The sequence below is a fragment of the Symphalangus syndactylus genome, chromosome 21, assembly GCF_028878055.3.
Source record: "Symphalangus syndactylus isolate Jambi chromosome 21, NHGRI_mSymSyn1-v2.1_pri, whole genome shotgun sequence".
NCBI classification, from domain to species: Eukaryota; Metazoa; Chordata; class Mammalia; order Primates; family Hylobatidae; genus Symphalangus; species Symphalangus syndactylus.
Genome location: NC_072443.2, coordinates 58,762,039 through 58,780,915, shown reverse-complemented (window position 1 = coordinate 58,780,915; position 18,877 = coordinate 58,762,039). Strand labels below are relative to the sequence as shown.

General features: G+C 52.3%; 1 protein-coding gene and 1 long non-coding RNA gene across 11 annotated transcripts in view; one reads left to right on the top strand and one right to left on the bottom strand.

Moving 5' to 3' along the window:
• Positions 1–617, bottom strand: part of LOC134735433 (uncharacterized) — a 38,128-nt gene extending 37,511 nt beyond the window's left edge. The window contains exon 1 of the long non-coding RNA XR_010118552.1: positions 550–617. This is a non-coding gene — a long non-coding RNA (uncharacterized lncRNA). The remainder of the gene's footprint in view (positions 1–549) is intronic.
• Positions 618–908: 291 nt separating this feature from the next.
• BRPF1 (bromodomain and PHD finger containing 1) lies at positions 909–17,478 on the top strand. 10 transcript variants are annotated; one of them, XM_055258943.2, is made up of 14 exons: positions 909–1,303; positions 3,304–3,912; positions 8,131–9,090; positions 9,948–10,110; positions 10,801–10,932; positions 11,520–11,666; positions 12,440–12,749; positions 13,068–13,388; positions 13,711–13,995; positions 14,495–14,642; positions 15,056–15,192; positions 15,295–15,413; positions 15,787–15,941; positions 16,641–17,478. In XM_055258943.2, the coding sequence occupies exons 2-14, from the start codon at positions 3,314–3,316 to the stop codon at positions 16,822–16,824; spliced, it is 3,660 nt and encodes a 1,219-aa protein (XP_055114918.1). In that variant the 5' UTR covers positions 909–1,303; positions 3,304–3,313; the 3' UTR covers positions 16,825–17,478. The 10 variants fall into 10 exon arrangements, with proteins under 10 accessions (XP_055114918.1, XP_055114920.1, XP_055114919.1 ...); XM_055258945.2 differs by having other exon boundaries at positions 913–1,303; positions 11,520–11,648; XM_055258944.2 differs by having other exon boundaries at positions 1,161–1,303; positions 11,520–11,648; positions 13,065–13,388.
• Positions 17,479–18,877: the final 1,399 nt, after the last annotated feature.

Genomic DNA, 18,877 nt, shown 5'->3' with positions numbered 1-18,877 from the left:
CCGCAGCACATCCCTGCCAACCCACAGAGTTCCCACCGCTTTACCAGACACAAGCCCTTTCACACCCACCGGCCCCAAACCAGCCCATTCTCTCAGACCCATATCTTTTCTCTAGCACCTCTCCTTTACTGTTCCCAAGTTTCTTCCCTTTCCTTCAGTTACGCCCCGTTATCCCTAATCGGTCCTGCCCTTTCCCCACAGCTCCGCCCCCTGCATCCCAAGCCCCGCCTGCTCCCTTCAGCCTCGCGTCGTTTTTTCCAACTCTTCTTTATTTCTAGTCCAGCTCCACTTTCCAGGCTCATCCAAAGCTCCGCCCGTTCTCTCCCGAGTACTCCTCTTCTGTTTAGCCCCTTTTTACTCCGCTATTCTAACAGGCCCCCGCTTACAGTAGCTCCGCCCCCTCCCACAAGCCCCGCCCCACAGACCGGTCTAGTCTGCAGCCCCTCCCCGGTCCTACCCGTAACTCCGGGTCCCTTAGGCTCCAGCCCGCATCCCTCTTGCTCCCGGCCCTGCCCCCAGCCCCGCCCCGTGACTCTGGCCCCGCCTCACCGCCTTCCTCCGAGACCAAGGCCAGGTCCCTCCCGCAGCCGCGGCGCCAGCAGGAGGCAGGGAGCGGATAGGGAGGAGGCAGAGGGGGAGGGGAGAAGGGCGGGCTCCTCACGCCCAGCCCCGCGCTCACCGTCCGTGGCTGCAGATTCGCCACAAACCGCCCGACGACCCCAGATCCCGAGTACGGTGACTTCAGTCTCCAGAAACTCCAATCTAAGATGGAAGAGTTAGAGAAGCCCTGTCTGGTGTCCAGGGTCCTTTCTGAATCCAGAGAACGTCTTTCGAGCCTCAGCGGGCGAGCGGGGATCCGTGGCGAAAGTGCAGCTCAGCAGCGCCGCGGAGCCACGTTTACCCTGCGCAGACGCCGTCGCCGCCGCTGCTGCCGCCGCCGCTGCCACAGCCTTTGCCGCCACGGTCTCCGCCGCCGCTGTCCTCGCGCTGCCTCTGGGAGCCTCCATTGTTCCAGCGGCGCCTGGTCCCGAGACCGGGCATCCTAGGGGCTCGCGAAACGGGCGGCGGCCGACGGAGTTGAGACCCCAGGGCGCCGGCGGGACCAAGAGCAGCAGGGGTCAGCTCAGGAATCCCGGGGAGCCGGGACCAAAGCGTGGGGCGGCAGGGGGCCGGGGTGGCGAGGTCTACGGTCTCCGGAGTTGGGGCGCCCCCTTCCCGACCCGACCTTCCCCGCCGGCCTCCCCAAGTGGGGTCGGAGCCCCGGCGGGCGCCCCCGGCGATGAACCCGGACTCGAGGTGGCCGGTGAGTGCGGGCCTGGGACCAGGGCGGCAGTGGCCGGCAGGGAAGGGGTAGGCTACGTTCGTGGGACGCGCACTGAGCCGCGTGGCCCGGGAGCCTCTCTGGCAACTCCAGCTGGGAGAACTGACAGTGCATTGCTTCCCAGCAGGCATCCTGGGGCAGCAGTGTATCTTTCGGGGCTGCCCGGGCTAGTGGCAAACGAGGAGCCTTGTTTCACTTGTTACACTTCCACAAAGGGGAAACGCCGCCGCATCCGGAGAGTGGGCTGCGGGCACTGCCGGGGCCCAGCCCTATCCCTCCGGCCCCCGCCCCCTACTTCCTCCAGCCCCCTGAGCTTCAGGGGCAGATGCAGCCGCCATTCTCCTTGGGCCCTCCCAACGGGCTTTCTGGTCTAAGTTCTCGTTTCCCTCGCCTGTGCCTCTGCTGCCGGGTTCCAAGGGGAGATTAGTGATTCGCTGTGCTACTTTGGGAGCCATTCACCCGGGACCCAGCTTGGAAAGAGGAGAGCTTGTTTGTGCTTCGGTTGGTTTAATGTTTAAAGACACAGCGGCAGGTAGGAAATAGAAGAGTTGCAGTTGGACGTGTGGCGTTACTGATGTGGAAGTCAGGAGCCGTTGACAGTGGAGCTGGAGCAGCCCACTTGCCTGGTTAAGGCACAGGTGGAGAGGCCAAGAGGGGTTATTTTGTCAGGGAGCTCATGATAGTCCTCCCTGGCTGGGATGGTGCCAAGCCCCTAGCTGAATTGTTGAACTCAACTAGGCCGAGAGAAATTGGGGCAGCCTCTGACCAAGCTGGGCTTCCTGAGGCCTGGTGCCATCTGCTGTCTACACTCACCCAGGAATGTTGGGGAGGGGGAAGGGAGGGCCCCTGCGGACCAGTGTGGAGCTGAGCATGCCTAGATTGTCGTGTTGGTGTTTGTACCCTTAGGGCCCTGGCACTTGGTAGTCACTCAGTTGATGTTGCGTGAGTGGGTGAAGAGCTCAAATGTAATACAAGCTGCTGTCACTGACTAAACGACCTCAGTTTTCACTTTGTTTCACAGTACATCTCTTACCCAGTCCCAGGGCCAGGCTCCCCATAAAGACCTCAAAAGTAAATGAATTCTTTCTGTGATCCAGTGATTTCTGCAGGAGTCCAACGCTAAAGCATTAGCCACCCATTCAGCTTTCTACATGGCCTTCATCCCATCTGAGCTCTCAATCTGGTGATCCCCTCATTCAGCTATTCGTTCAACAGGTCATTCATTCGTTCGCCAAAAACTGAATATCCAGTGCATGCTAGGTACTGGGGATACAGAGATGGATAGGCTCTGGTGCCCTTACTACACAGCTCCCAGTCCAGAGGGGAGACAACTTTCAGTATGTCAGGTGCTGTGGTAGAGGTGAGAATGGAATGCTGTGGAAACAGCTCCCCATGGGAGAGTCAGAGAAGTTGTGTCAGAAGTGACATTTGAGCTGGTTTTTTGAAGAATGAGTAGGAGCCCACCAATCAGAAAGTATGGAGGGCATTCCAAATAGAGATCATTTTGCAGGAATGAGAGATTATAACATTCAGGGAATGGCAGGTTCCCCTGTGTAGACAAAAACAGCTGTAACTTGTAAAAGGAATCTGGAAAGGAGGACAAGGGCCAGACAGTGAAAGGAGCACTTTGAATGGCATCATAGAGAATTTGGAATATTATCTTGAAGGAACTGGGGAGCATCAGGAGGCTTTTAATGAAGAGACTGTCATGATCATTACTACCTGGTAGAAAGATCATTCTCCTACATGATGTGAGATTGGGCTAGAGAAGTTGTGACATAGGGCAGGATAACCAGGCAAGAGGTGATGAGGGCCCAGAGCTGGGCTATGGTGGAGGAGATGGCATTTGGAGACACTGTAGAGGTAGGCTGGTCAGAACCTGGTGACTCCAAGTGAGGGGGAGGACTAGAAAGACTGAGGTCTCCGGTGCAAATGTCCAGGAACTCATCCCCAGCCTATGGTAACTGATCTGTGTATTCTAGATGTGACAGCATGGGGGTGGACTTTGATGTGAAGACTTTCTGCCACAACTTGCGGGCGACTAAGCCACCATACGAGTGCCCGGTGGAGACCTGCCGAAAGGTCTACAAGAGTTACAGTGGTATTGAGTACCACCTGTACCACTATGACCACGACAACCCACCACCCCCACAACAGACTCCACTCCGCAAGCACAAGAAGAAGGGGCGCCAGTCACGCCCAGCCAACAAGCAGTCACCCAGCCCCTCAGAGGTCTCACAGTCACCAGGCCGTGAGGTGATGAGCTATGCACAGGCCCAGCGCATGGTGGAGGTGGACTTGCATGGCCGCGTCCACCGCATCAGCATCTTTGACAACCTGGATGTGGTGTCAGAGGATGAGGAAGCCCCCGAGGAGGCCCCTGAGAATGGCAGCAACAAGGAGAACACTGAGACACCAGCTGCTACTCCCAAGTCAGGCAAACATAAGAATAAGGAGAAGCGCAAGGACTCCAACCATCACCACCACCACAGTGTTTCTGCAAGCACCACTCCCAAGCTGCCAGAGGTGGTCTATCGGGAGCTGGAACAGGACACCCCTGATGCCCCACCCCGGCCAACTTCCTATTACCGGTAAGGCCACCTCTACCTTGCAGCTCTGGAAAACTGGTCAAGCAGGGCTCGCTAGCCAGAGAGGTGAGAGGCACAGATAGAAGAGTGACAGGAATAAAGAATAGTGAAAGAACACTGATTTTGCCAGGGCAGTGAGTGGAATGGTACGCCACTGATGGTGGCACTTACTCTACAGTGCCACACGCCACTCCTTTATTTTATTCTCAACTCTCGGGTAGGTATTTTTCTCATTTCACAGATGAGGAAACTATGGTCAAGAAAGGGTGCCAGATTTATCTTTTTTTTTTTTTTTTTTTTTGAGACAGGGCCTGGCTCTGTCACCCTGCCTGGAGTGCAGTGGCATGATCTTGGCTCACCCCAACTTTGCCTCCTGTGCTTAAGTGATCCTCCCACTCAGCCTCCTGAGTAGCTGCAACTACAGGCACATGCCACCATGCCCAGCTAGTTTTTTTAATTTTTTGTAGAGCTGGGGTTTCACCATGTTGCCTAGGCTGGTCTTGAATTCCTGGACTCAAGTGATCCACCCACCTCAGCCTCCCAAAGTGCTGGGATTACAGGCGTGAGCCACTGTGCCTGGCCAGACTTATCTAAAATCACATGCCAGTAGATAGCTGAACTGGGATTCAAACCCAGGTCCCTCTGACTCCATAGCTGTACTGTTTCCACTGTGGCAAAATATCCTGTTTCTGATTCCTGGCCCTCTCCATTTCCTTACTGCATGACCTTGAGAAATGCATCCAACTTAAGGCGTTTTAAGGACCCCATCTGCAGAGCAGATACAGTATTTCTCTGTCTCCCTAAAGATAGAAGACTAGGATCACTGATTTCATAAGGTACTAAAAGCACTTTGTAAAGCTGCAGAGGTAATTCTCCCACTATTTGTTCTGTTATTGTCATCTGTCCTTTAACATGTTTAAGCAATATTTTATACTTAAGCAATATTTAATACTCCTCCAGTGGCCCTTTTATTTTTGTCGTTTAATCGTTTCTTTAACATGAGGTAAAAGATGAAGGGATGTGGGGGGCAGTGTGGTGGCAAAACTACATGGAGAAATCCTGGCTGAAGGATGGCACTAAAACCAAGTGTAAAACCTCTCTGAAAGTTGGCATCCAAGGCAAAAAAGGCATTCTGATCAGTTAATTTACCAAGAGTGTAAGTTTGTTGTCAGCTAATTAGAAGGCCTGATCTCTGAGGAGGATTTGTCATAAAAGCTTTTATATGAAAAGCATTTTTTACCAAAAGTGCAGTCCACATGATGTTAAACCTCCATTCTTTTTTTTTTTTTTTGAGATGGAGTCTCGCTCTATTGCCAGGCTGGAGTGCAGTGGCGCGATCTCAGCTCACTGCAACCTCCACTGGGTTCAAGCAATTCTCGTGCCTCAGCCTCCCAAGTAGCTGGGATTACAGGCACGCGCCACCACACCCAGTTAATTTTTGAGTTTTTAGTAGAGATGGGGTTTCACTATGTTGGCCAGGATGGTCTCGATCTCCTGACCTCATGATCTACCCGCCTCAGCCTCCCAAAGTGCTGGGATTACAGGCATGAGCCACCGAGCCTGGCCTAAACCTCAGTTCTTTAAAAGCAAATCTGTAAACAAGCAATATGGTCTGTAGCACTTTCTTCTCTCTACTGTTTGAGTTTAAGCCCATCTCCCGCTTCCTCTCCCATTCTTTCATCTTTTCAGTCCAACTCCACTTCCTTCTGGCTTTCCACGGTCTTTCTCTTTTCTGTTCACACTGACTGCCCTACCCACCTCTGCCCCACTCCTAACACACAGACCCCTCTTTGGACTTCCCCTCCCTCCCAATGACCCTTGAGCTCTCTCTGCTCTAACAGGCAGCCCAGCCCAGCTCATTCAGCTGCTTTTCTTCCTCCCTCCACTTAGATTCACTCTTTCACTCTTTCTGAAGATCTGTTCTTCAGGGGAGCAGTTCTCAGCAGGTACACTGCAAACAACTGAGATGTGTATTGCATGGAATTTGTTACCACTGTTGGTAAAACTGCCCAAGTTTTGGAAATGATTTACTTTTTATATAAATTGAGAAGATTTGAGGTCATCTCTCTAATAGCATCACTTTCTCTTGCTTGCATTCTGATATGCCTCCTTGAGGGGGAGAGAGAGGGCGGCACGTCAGCTGGTGTGCCAGGAATTATACGTGACATGCAGCCTACCTTATCTGTACTGCAGCCTGTAATCTGGGTGCCTGTGGGAGTGTGTTATGCACCATCACATAATGTCACGTGTGTCATGGCAGAGAAAAGGGTGAGAATTGGTGCTGAAGAGAGCTAGTGCCAAGGCTTGGAAGAAGCCAGATGGTTCACACCATCCATGAGTCATACCCTTGTTCAAAGATAGGGAGGTTGCAGTCACCTTGGGGAAGAGGTAAAGGGCTGAAAAGGAAGAAGCTGCTTCCTGCAATGTTTCAGTCTCTCTCCTCCCTTCCACCCCCAAAATGCCTTTCAAATGAACAGTGATGAGTGCCTGTATCTGTATGGTGAATCAGACACAATCCCCACTTCTATCATGTAGTGGAGGAGTTAGACACATGTACAGCTATAATGCTAGGAAGGTGGGTAAAGGCCATACAAAAACTAATAAGTTAACATTTATCGAGTGCTTGCTGCACACCAGGCACTGTCCTAAGCACTTTACCTGCATTAACTCATTTAATGCTCACAATAGCTGTGTGAAATAGGTTCAGATTAGCATCACCACTTTACAGATGAACAAACAAGGCTCAGGGAGCTTAGCTCACTTGCTCTCTGTTAGGACCCAGGCAGTGTGGCTCCAGAGCCTGTGTGTGCCAGCCCACTCTAGCAGCCAAAGTTCCGTTTCCCACATGAGAGGAGAAACAGGAGCTAATGTTTTTCTAGGGCCTGCTGTGTGCCACTTGACTTAGCTCATTCATTTTTTAAAACAACTTTTTAATAAAAAGATAAATGTACATATTTGCACACGTCTATATGTGGTCACACATGACTTAGTGGTTAGGTGGCATTTTACACCAAGGTGCTCACACTTCCTTCCATGGGCCTGCTGGGGGTTGCTGGAGCCTGATGGGGTAGTAGGCACCGGGCAAGGTACTATATAAATAAATGTAAAGGCCAAGAGTTTGTAGCCTATTCATTTTTATAATTCCATATAATCCTGACAGTATATTTGTGAGTAGGTAGTATTATCCTCCTTCTATCATCAATAAAACTGAGGTTTAGTACAGCAGTGATGTCCTAAAAGTCACAAAATGGCAGAGGCAGGATTTAAATCTGGTTTGCTTAGAAGCTAAAGCCCCATTCTTTCCTTTGTACCCTGTAGTTTACAGTGCCAGAGTCTAGGCCACCTATAGCATGGCAGGCAAGGAGCACCTTCTCTGTGTGACAAGCACCGAGAGCAGCCCTCAATTCCAGGCCTGTTGGCACAGTAAGTGATACAGGTTGGACATTAAGAGCACTGGGCTGGAGGCTGAATGCCTCTGCCTCTGCCACTCCCTTGTTATGTGAACCATCTATGTTTTGATTAACTTCTCAAAGCTTAAGTTTTCTCATCTACAAAATGAGGACAAGAATATTAATTTTATGGCTGTGGTAAGAATAAATGTAATAGTTAACGCACAATGCCTGGCTCATAGTAAATCCTCAGTAAACCTTAGCTATTATAATTGTTATCTCCCAAGGCTATCCAGTGAACAAACATAGCACCTAGAGTTTGACGGAGCCTTGAGCTGATGCTGACACCAGCTGAGAGAAGACCCATGGCAGCTCTAGTCGAGGCCCTGCCCACCAGTGCTAAAACAACTTATATGTAATTTGTCAATGACATCCAATGACCTTCCTTCTTCCCCGATTCTTCGTACCATCATCTGGACCACTCTAAGGGGTACTAGCTGCCCCACCTTCCTCCTTTTAGAGGAGGCTTGGCTGAGCCTCTGCAACCCCAAGAAGATGGTGTCACATATAGCAGCTAGGACATAAGCTTTGCAGTGGCAGACCTGGGTTCACATCCCAGCTCCACCACTTTCTCACAAGCCTTAGCTTTCCTTTTCAGCAAAATAGAAATGATGATAGTACCTATAATATCTGGAGTTAAGGTGAGGATGAAATGAGACAACACATCTGAAGGGCATAGGCACAGAGTAATTGCTCAGTGGCAAATGACCCCTCGTCTTTAAGGGAGGGAAATCTCAACCATGTGATGCTGAGCTCCCTGTGTGTACCGTAGGTACATTGAGAAGTCTGCAGAGGAGCTGGACGAGGAAGTAGAGTATGACATGGACGAGGAGGACTACATCTGGCTGGATATCATGAATGAGCGTCGGAAGACAGAGGGTGTAAGTCCCATCCCGCAGGAGATCTTTGAGTACCTAATGGACCGACTGGAGAAGGAGTCGTACTTTGAGAGTCATAATAAAGGCGACCCTAATGCGCTAGTGGACGAGGATGCTGTTTGCTGTATCTGCAATGATGGTGAGTGCCAGAACAGCAATGTCATCCTCTTCTGTGACATGTGCAACCTGGCCGTGCACCAGGAGTGCTACGGTGTCCCCTATATCCCTGAGGGCCAGTGGCTGTGCCGCCGTTGCCTGCAGTCACCCTCTCGTGCTGTGGATTGTGCCCTGTGCCCCAACAAGGGCGGTGCCTTCAAGCAGACAGATGACGGGCGCTGGGCCCATGTGGTGTGTGCCTTGTGGATCCCTGAGGTCTGCTTCGCCAACACGGTCTTCCTAGAGCCTATTGACAGCATTGAGCACATCCCACCAGCTCGCTGGAAGCTCACCTGCTACATTTGCAAACAGCGGGGCTCAGGGGCCTGCATCCAGTGCCACAAGGCCAACTGTTACACAGCTTTCCATGTGACGTGCGCCCAGCAGGCTGGCCTTTACATGAAGATGGAGCCTGTGCGGGAGACAGGCGCCAACGGCACCTCTTTCAGTGTCCGCAAGACAGCCTACTGCGACATCCACACGCCTCCAGGTTCAGCACGCCGACTGCCTGCCCTGTCCCACAGCGAGGGTGAGGAGGATGAAGATGAGGAGGAGGATGAGGGTAAGAGCTGGAGCTCAGAGAAAGTCAAGAAGGCCAAGGCCAAGTCCCGGATCAAAATGAAGAAGGCACGGAAGATCCTGGCAGAGAAGCGGGCAGCAGCACCTGTGGTGTCAGTGCCCTGCATCCCACCACACAGGTATGTGGGGAGCCGGTGGACAGGCAGATGAGGGAGAAAGGAGCCTCCTGGAGAGGAACTGGCAGCCTTCTGAGTGGAATGGCAGGGCTGGGCTATCTTCTTCCCAGGAGTGGAATGGCAGGGCTGGGCTATCTTCCCAGGAGCTGCATAGAAGTTAAAAAGAACATATTTTCAAAACAGATAGTTGTCTTTAGCAGGTCACCTGACTTTCACATTAAAAGCCAGAAATGTCAGCTTTTATCTGGCATAGCTAACAGGTGTTTTGAACTGCCCTTCATTTTGACGGTGTGGTTTGTTAAGTTGGGATGGAAGAGGATGGAACTGCCACTGGCAGCAATGGAAAAAATGGTCTGAATATGAAGAAACAAGTAGAATGAAAAGCGGGGAAGGGGAAGTTCAAGAAGTTGTGAAGTGGTTACTGCCGCTCATTTGGGCTGTGATGGCCAGGGGTTTTTTTTTAGTTCTCTTGTGCCATTTATTTGATTTACTATATATTTCTGCTGTACAGTTGTACTTCATCTTAAAACCTTCAAAGGTTCAGTCTCAGTGGGGCTCCCAGAGTCAAATAGTACTCTGGGCTGCAGTGACTAGAGCAGTCTTAGGGGCAGAAGTCCCTGATCCCTGATGTACAGGGTTAGGGATCTGGTTTAGTGCTGGGAGCTTGGTTTCCTGTCTGCCACGGTACCACTGATGGCACCACTCTTTCTTCCTTGCCTTAAGTCCAGAGTCCCAGGCCTTTTGGATAAGAGATACTCTCCCTTCATCCCCATTCAGGAACTCTCGCTGGCCAGAGACCCATGCTCTGCTTAAGAGAATCAGGGCCCAACAGGTTTTACTCTTTGTTTCCTGCCTCCCAGGCTTAGTAAAATCACCAACCGCCTGACCATCCAAAGGAAGAGCCAGTTCATGCAGAGGCTGCACAGCTACTGGACACTGAAGAGGCAGTCACGGAATGGGGTCCCATTGCTACGTCGCCTGCAGACACACCTGCAGTCTCAGAGGAACTGTGACCAAGTTGGGGTACTGTGTCCAGTTCCCTGTGGGCTCTGGGAACTAGGGCCAAGGGGACAAAAACCAGAATTTGCAACTGTAGTTTCCAGTGTCAGAGGGCTTAGACTCTTTCCTCCCTTTTTTTTTTTTTTTTTTTTTTTTTTTTTTTTGAGACGGAGTCTCGCTCTGTCACCCAGGCTGGAGTGCAGTGGCACAATCTCGGCTCACTGCTAGCTCCAAGCTCCGCCTCCCGGGTTCATGCCATTCTCCTGCCTCAGCCTCTCCGAGTAGCTGGGACTACAGGCGCCCGCCACCACGCCTGGCTAATTTTTTGTATTTTTAGTAGAGACGGGGTTTCACCGTGGTCTCGATCTCCTGACTTCGTGATCCGCCCGCCTCGGCCTCCCAAAGTGCTGGGATTACAAGCATGAGCCACCGCGCCCGGCCTGACTCTTTCCTCCTTTAAGCTAGCCCTCAAACCAGGATCAGCATGGAATCCTCAATGAAAAGATGTTGTTCCTATGTGTTTATGTATTCATTCAACGAACACAGACCAAGCATTTATTCTGCCAGGCCTTGGGGACACACTGATTGAGGCACTACCAATAAATTACTGTGCCCCCTTTTTTGGCTTGACCTGAGTTTCCTGGGCTCTCTTCTCCCTGTTGACCTTTCCTCTGGCTTTCTAATCATCCCCTGATCTTCCTTTTGCCTCTACAGAGAGATTCTGAGGATAAGAACTGGGCCCTTAAAGAACAGCTCAAGTCCTGGCAGCGGCTCCGGCATGACTTGGAGCGAGCTCGGCTGCTGGTGGAATTGATCCGCAAGCGGGAAAAACTCAAAAGGGAGACGGTGAGTGCTCCTGGGCCAGCCCTATTTTATAAAGGAAAAAACAAAAAATTAGCCAGGCGTGGTGGCAGGCACCTGTAGTCCCAGCTACTCGGGAGGCTGAGGCAGGAGAATGGTGTGAACCTGGGAGGAGGGGCTTGCAGTGAGCCGAGATCGCGCCATTGCACTCCAGCCTGGGCGACAGAGCGAGACTCTGTCTCAAAAAAAAAAAAAAAAAAAATAGACCCAGGAGAAGGAAAAGTGTGTGTCCTCCAGCCAGATAGCAGCAGGGCTGACGCTGGAGTCAGGTCTCCTGGTGCTCGGTGTGCTTTTAGTTCTGCTGGAAACAGAATGTCACGGGAGCGTATGAACAGAATCCTCAGTTACGTGACATAGGTAGCTGGTGCTGGTAGTTCAAGAAAGGGGGAAGCCAGAATTGTTGGTGCAAGTTTCCCTGGGTGGAGCCACGTAGAAGGTAGACCTGTATGAGTACACCCAGCTGTGAGGGTGGGAAAGAAGGCGGGTTCCCAGGCCAGCTGGGACCATATCCTCAGACCTCTCTGCCACTGAACTGGCCGAGGCCTGGCTGATCAGGCCTTTTTCTGTGTTAGATCAAGGTTCAGCAGATTGCCATGGAGATGCAGCTGACCCCTTTCCTCATCCTCCTTCGCAAAACCTTGGAGCAGCTCCAAGAGAAGGACACAGGCAACATCTTCAGCGAGCCGGTCCCTCTGTCTGAGGTAACCGAATTGGACGAAGTAAGAATCCCTTCCCCTCACTCCACCTTCTCTCTGTTCCTCTCCCAGTTGGACCCCTGCTGCAGGTCTGGGCCAGGGACTAGATGGGGACCTTGAAGAGAGGGGCTGGTGGCTCTGGGGCAGGATGAACTGGAGCCACATGTATCACCTGGACTCTGTCTTGTCCCTGTCACACCCCAAGGGCCCAGAATGGGAGGCAGTCTGCACTCCTTCCCCAGAGGCAGGGACTGAGTCTGCCAAATGAATAATCCCAGGGCAGGAAGACACTTTCGGGGTGCTGAACCCTAGAACGGAGACTTTAGAAGGCTCAGCACCTAAAGAACCAGCTCTGAAGCCCTAGGTCCTGACTGGCAGACTCTTCTCTCTAAAAGGTATAAAATGAGAGGCCTGAGGCAGCAGCCTCCTTATAAGTTACTGTTAAGTAAAAAGAGCTATAGGAATGCAAGGTGGTGTTTATTTTCAGAGGAGTCCCCAAGCCATTTTCTTACTAAAGCCTCATGTGGTATAGAAAGTATATTTGGCTCTACTTTCATCATTTTCCAGGAGAGGAAAAGTAGGCCCAGAGAGGTGAAGAGACTTGCCAAAGTCACACAGCTTGTGACTGGTAAAGTCAGGACCAGAATCCAGCTTTCCTTTCCCCTGTGCTATATGCCTGCCTCTAACTGTGGTGGGAGGAGGTTGCTGGATGTATTTCAGGGGGGCTTGTTAGGAGCAGGGTTCGGGGCAATGAGGAGGATATCTCCACTTAAAACAAACCTGCCCTGCCCTCCCAGGTACCTGACTACCTAGACCACATCAAAAAGCCCATGGACTTTTTCACCATGAAGCAGAACTTGGAGGCTTACCGCTACCTGAATTTTGATGATTTTGAGGAGGACTTCAACCTCATCGTCAGCAACTGCCTCAAGTATAACGCCAAGGACACCATCTTCTACCGGGCAGCAGTGCGGCTTCGTGAGCAGGGTGGTGCTGTGCTCCGCCAGGCCCGGCGCCAGGCAGAAAAAATGGGCATTGACTTTGAGACGGGCATGCATATCCCCCACAGCCTGGCTGGAGATGAGGCCACACACCACACTGAAGATGGTGGGTGATATGTCACACACACATATAAGAGGCCAATGCCAGGGATGGACAGCTTTCCAAAAGTCCCCTCCTGGGAGCAGGCAGTGTAGGCAGAAAGCAGCTAGTGGCAAGCTATCCCCAGGAATGCTCCCCAAGAAGCCAGACTGGGTGAATGGATAGCAGTGCCCGCCATTCCACATCTTGGTGCTGCTATTTTACAGCTGTTCCTGGTGAGAAGCCGATGGGGGATGAGTGGGTTTCTTGCTGCCTGCCCAGGTTCAAGGGGCCCTGAGGGCTGCCCTGAGTCTGACCTTTCCCCTCCAACCCTACCCCTAGCAGCCGAGGAAGAGCGGCTGGTCTTGCTGGAGAACCAGAAGCACCTGCCAGTGGAAGAGCAGCTGAAGCTGCTGCTGGAGCGGCTGGACGAAGTGAATGCCAGCAAGCAGAGTGTGGGCCGCTCACGGCGTGCGAAGATGATCAAGAAAGAGATGACGGCACTGCGGCGGAAGCTTGCCCATCAGCGAGAGACTGGACGTGATGGCCCTGAGCGGCATGGCCCCTCGAGCCGGGGCAGTCTGACACCCCACCCGGCAGCCTGTGACAAGGATGGGCAGACAGATAGTGCGGCAGAGGAGAGCAGCAGCCAGGAGACAAGCAAAGGTCTGAATCTCATGGCAAGGTGGACCCCAAAGCAAGTCAGACTTTGGCTCTGCAGCACACACTCAACCCCTGCCATTCCCCAGGCAGAGGTCCCTCCTACACAGCTAGCTGTACTTTCTCCCTCATTCCCCAATCGGGGGCCTCTTAGCTGCCTCTCTGGCTATTTGTATAAGAGTTAATGTTCCAAACTCCAAGCCCCTAAAATGATCTCCCCAACTTTAGCTGGAGTAATGGTCCTATATACCCAGGGCATGACCCTGGATATCTACTCTTCTCAAATCAGGCCCCTCACCAACTCTCCTTCTTTCTTTCTCTGCTCCAGGCCTGGGTCCCAACATGTCCTCAACCCCCGCACATGAGGTGGGCAGGAGAACCTCAGTTCTGTTCTCCAAAAAGAACCCGAAGACAGCTGGACCGCCCAAGAGGCCGGGCCGGCCCCCCAAAAACCGGGAGAGCCAGATGACCCCCAGCCACGGAGGCAGTCCTGTGGGGCCCCCCCAGCTCCCCATCATGAGTTCCCTGCGTCAGCGCAAGCGGGGTAGGAGCCCCCGGCCCAGTTCAAGCTCAGACAGCGACAGTGATAAGTCCACAGAAGACCCCCCAATGGGTGAGCCTTACCATCACCCAGCCCCCCAAGAGAGTGAGCAAAGCTGCCATTCTTCCCAGCATACTCCCAGTTACCCCTTTATTTGCCCATGAAAGAGAGAGCTAGAAGGGCCCTTAGGAATCCTTTAACTCCACTCACTCATCTTACAGTTGGGAAAACTGAGGCCCAGAGACACTATGACCCAGCTAGAGTCCCACCCAGGGCCCCCTGCCTCCATTGTATCACTTTACCTTTTCTCTTCTCACCTTCCTTGGGGATCTCCTGCCCTTTAAGCCATTTGTGTCCTAAAGCCAGTAACTGCCAAGGGAAGCAAGGGGTGGAGCAGGGCTGTGGCCAACTGTGGTAGACACTGCCCAGAGCTAGCTCTACTGGCCAAGGTTGGAGGAATTTTCCAGCACAGAAGGGGAACCCAAGCTCCAAGTCCCTCTTACCTCCATGTCATCTCTGATCTACATCTTCCTGACCGGTTCCTTCCCTCCTCCCCTTCCCTTCAACCAAGACTTACCAGCCAATGGCTTCAGCGGTGGAAACCAGCCAGTGAAGAAGAGTTTCTTGGTATACCGTAATGACTGCAGCCTTCCCCGGAGCAGCTCAGACTCTGAGTCCAGCAGCAGTAGCAGTAGCAGCGCTGCCTCAGACCGGACCAGGTACTAGCCCTCCAGATCAAGGCCAGCCTCAGGGGATGCCCTTCCAGGGCTCTTGGGCCTTTCTAGGTTTCCCTGTTGGAAGTGGGGTGGCAGCCATCTCAGTCTAGATTAAGATGGCTCAAACTCAAGGTTCTCTGCTAAATAAATAAATCAGTGTTACCATTAATAGAACAGAGAGAACCATCCTGGGTTAAGGTGATGATTAGAGTATGCACTCCTGCTGCCACTGCTCAGTCTAACCCACCTCAGGTCACCAGCCTAGTCCCTGTGGGTGTTTGAATTTGCAATTCCTTATATAGCCTCTGCTTTCCAAAAGTCTTAGACCCCGGGGGCTTTAAGAGCAGAGGGCACATACCATGCTATTCCCCATTCTTCCCCTCCTTTGAGCTGAGCTCCCATTGTCTTGTCCACAGCACAACGCCCTCAAAACAAGGCCGGGGCAAACCCTCCTTCTCTCGGGGCACTTTCCCAGAGGACAGCAGTGAGGATACCTCAGGCACTGAGAATGAGGCCTACTCCGTGGGCACTGGCCGCGGCGTGGGCCACAGCAGTAAGTTCCCTTGCCCAAGGCCAGGGATGCTGGGGACCCAGTGTCAGGGTCTCGCCAGCCCCCCAGCTGCTGATCCACCCCCTCTCCCCCATTCCTGTGAAGTGGTAAGGAAGAGTCTGGGCCGGGGAGCTGGCTGGCTGTCAGAGGATGAGGACTCCCCGCTGGATGCTCTGGACCTCGTGTGGGCCAAATGCCGAGGGTATCCATCATACCCAGCTCTGGTATGCTCCGCTTCTGTTATTATGCCTCTTGCTTTCCGATCTCAGAATACAGATTCACAGTTAGCAGACTTTTCCTACTCCCTGCTGAGCTGTGGGGCACAGAGTTTCTTGGTAAGGTAGACTGGTGGGCAGATACAGCTTGAGTACCACTTAGAGGCTCCCACTCAGTCTCTCCATTTCTCCCCTTTCCTTCTGTTTGCTCCTTGGGCTCTGAAATCATTTAGCGTGGAAAGAAGCCGAGGGTCAGCATTGCAGTTCTAGTAGCATGATACCCTCTCTGTCCCCACTTCAGACATACTTTCTAAGTTCTTGTGGAGGAAAAGCCTTGGGAGGATGTGGACTGAACCAAACTGGGCTCTTATTATACCCTCAGATCATTGATCCAAAGATGCCCCGAGAAGGTATGTTCCACCATGGGGTTCCCATCCCTGTGCCCCCACTGGAGGTGCTGAAACTTGGGGAGCAGATGACCCAGGAAGCCCGAGAGCATCTCTACCTCGTCCTCTTCTTTGACAACAAGCGAACCTGGTAAGGAGTGGAGCGTTTGGTGTGACTCACAGCCACAGATGCAGCCCTGTGTGGTATGGGGGCAGACTGCCAGGAAGCTCCAGCAACAGGCAGACTGGGCTATCACAAGTCAGTAGGGGAGGGACATAGAACAGTTTTTTGAGCAAAAGGGTTGTGTCGACCATGTATCTGAGAGGCTGAGTGGGCGCTAGTGGACACAGCTGTAGCTAGAAACCAAAGAACCATCAGATACTTATGACAAATATAGAGATGGATCCCACCCAGACTCAGATGGCTTCTAGACTTAGTTTTCCCACCTCTGCCTCCACAGTGACAGAATGAGGATAAAGCAGGCATAACTCTGAATCCCTGTTCTGTCACATTTACACATGTAGTCTTTTTGTTAATTGTCTGCAGAGGATATTCAATGTCAGTAGTCTGCCTAGACCTATGGCACAGGGTAGCTATTTCTGGTGAGGTCAGGGTGCCTCCTTTTTGTACTCATAAATACCCTGTGATTACCCTCCCACCACCACCACACAGTGTAACTGTTGACTGGGCTCTTTCATCTCTAGACCATGAGCAGTCATTTGAGGGCAGGGACCATCACAGAGTCTGGCCAGAGTGGGTGCTTGGGCGGTGTGTTTGAGTGAATAGAGGAGGAAGGCTGGTCCTTGTTCTCCCTGAGATGATTTATTTGATCTTCACCTTATCCTATAGGCAGTGGCTGCCCAGGACCAAGCTGGTTCCTCTGGGTGTGAACCAGGACCTAGACAAGGAGAAGATGCTGGAGGGCCGCAAGTCCAACATCCGCAAGTCAGTACAGATCGCCTACCACAGGGCTCTGCAGCACCGCAGCAAGGTGCAAGGCGAGCAGAGCAGTGAGACCAGCGATAGCGATTGATACTGCTCAACACAGCCCAACCTATAGTGCCCTGTGACCTCTCTCCTCCCCTTTGCTCACTGTCCTGGAGTGGCACCGGCCTCTGCACTGACTCATTTCTGGTCTTGGGGCCAGTCTCAGGGGAAGCTGGGTGGGGGAGGTCCCTCCTGCCCTAAGTGCAGCTGGACTGTACAGAACACTCCAAGGGCCAATGACAGTTCAGCGCAAGGAGAGGGAGGGCCCACAGGTCAGAAAGAGCTCCAGAGACCTCACAGCATTGTAGGGCGGAGTGGTGGGCCAAAGTTAGGACACTGCGTAAAACAGGCCATCCCACCACCTCTACCTGCTCATGCCAGGAGAATCCACAACTGCCTAGAGGCCTGAGGCCCCTACCGGTGGTGAGGTGAGCGGGCATCTGTCCAGCCTGGAAGAGGGGCACTAGGTGACTCCCTCCCCTGCTGTTGTAAATACTGTAATTATCGGAGAATTTAAATTATTCTCATTTGTAACTGCGTTTCCGGGTCGCGCCAGAGTCATTTGGTACTAAAAAAAAAAAAAAAAAAAAGACTGGGGGCTGTCCCCATTTCCCTTCTCTTTCCCATAGATTCCCCCACCTTTCAAACTGGTTTGTATTTATTTCAAAGGAAGAAAATATATTGATTCTTAGAAAATAAACTGTCTATGTAGAATTCTTTGTTCTTGCCCCTTGCCAGGGCAAAGGGGATACAAAGGGAGGTTCTGTGCCCCAGGGATGATACATAATTGGGCCCAAGTGGTTGCTGACTGCTGTGCATGCTACATTTCATAAGACACAGCAAAGAGAGCCCCCGTTGGCCCATGCATGGAGTGAGTGGCAGGCCCTGTGCTAAGCACCTTTAGACATTCAGCTTTGTGTAATCCTTGCAATAACTATAGGGTAGTTTAATAATAGGCTGGTTATCTCCACAAAGATGCTGAGGTTTCAAAAAATTATCTTGCCTAAGTTCCTACAACTAGGAAGGTGCACAGCTAGAATTGGAACCCAGGTCTGTTTGCAAAGCTGGCTCTTAACCAGTGTGCTGAACTGCCAGGGGAAGAGTCAACTATCGATTCCTTCTTGGCCCTCAGAGGCCTCAAGTCCTTTGCCAGTGGCATGGCCCAAGTGTTTCAGCATCACTACAGCTGAGACCTTCCCCACTGCTTAACCAGAGACTAGAGCAGGCGATGGAGAGGTTGCTCTTTGCTCACCCCCAACCTCAGCACCTTCTTTTCAGACTCCACCGACATTTATTGAAGGAATGCCTTCCAAGTGCTAGGCGCCTGTGGGGTGGCATGCCTACAGATAGGAACAGTCACAGGAAGAAGGGGTGGCCCATGCCTTGCAGCCACTGAGGAGCGGCACTGAGACAATGATGACGTTGGTCTGATGTTGATTCCATGCTCACGGTACACTCCGCTAGGTCTCTGGCTGGGACACAAGGGTCAATCCGCTGCAGATGTTGCTCTTAAAGAACTTGCAGTCTGGGCGAGGTGCAGTGGATCACGCCTGTAATCCCAACACTTTAAGAGGCCAAGGCGGCTGGATCACGAGGTCAAGAGATCGAGACCATCCTGACCAACATGGTGAAACCCCGTCTCTACTAAAAATACAAAAATTAGCTGGGCGTGGTGGTGCGCACCTGTAGTCCCAGCTACTCGGGGGGCTGAGGCAGGAGAATCGCTTGAACCCGGGAGGCGGAGGTTGCAGTGAGCCGAGATCCCGCCATCACACTCCAGCCTAGGCGACAGAGTGAGACTCCGTCTCAAAGAAAAAAAACTTGCAGCCTGATAGTTAAGATACAGCAACCCCAAATCCCTATGCTAGAAGGTGAGAATGGCCCAGATAAAGTTCATGTTTCCTAGCTCCCTGCTTTTTCACGTCATCCTCCAGAAGGGAAGACATTAAATAATCCATCCTCCTGCTCCAGGCGACTAGAAGGCAGGCTGCCTCAGGGCCACACACTGGGACTTGGACTCAACCTGATGGGCTTCTGGGCCCAGCCCCAGACAAATCCCCGGCACACGCCCCATTCCGAGGAAAGCATGAGCAGATGAG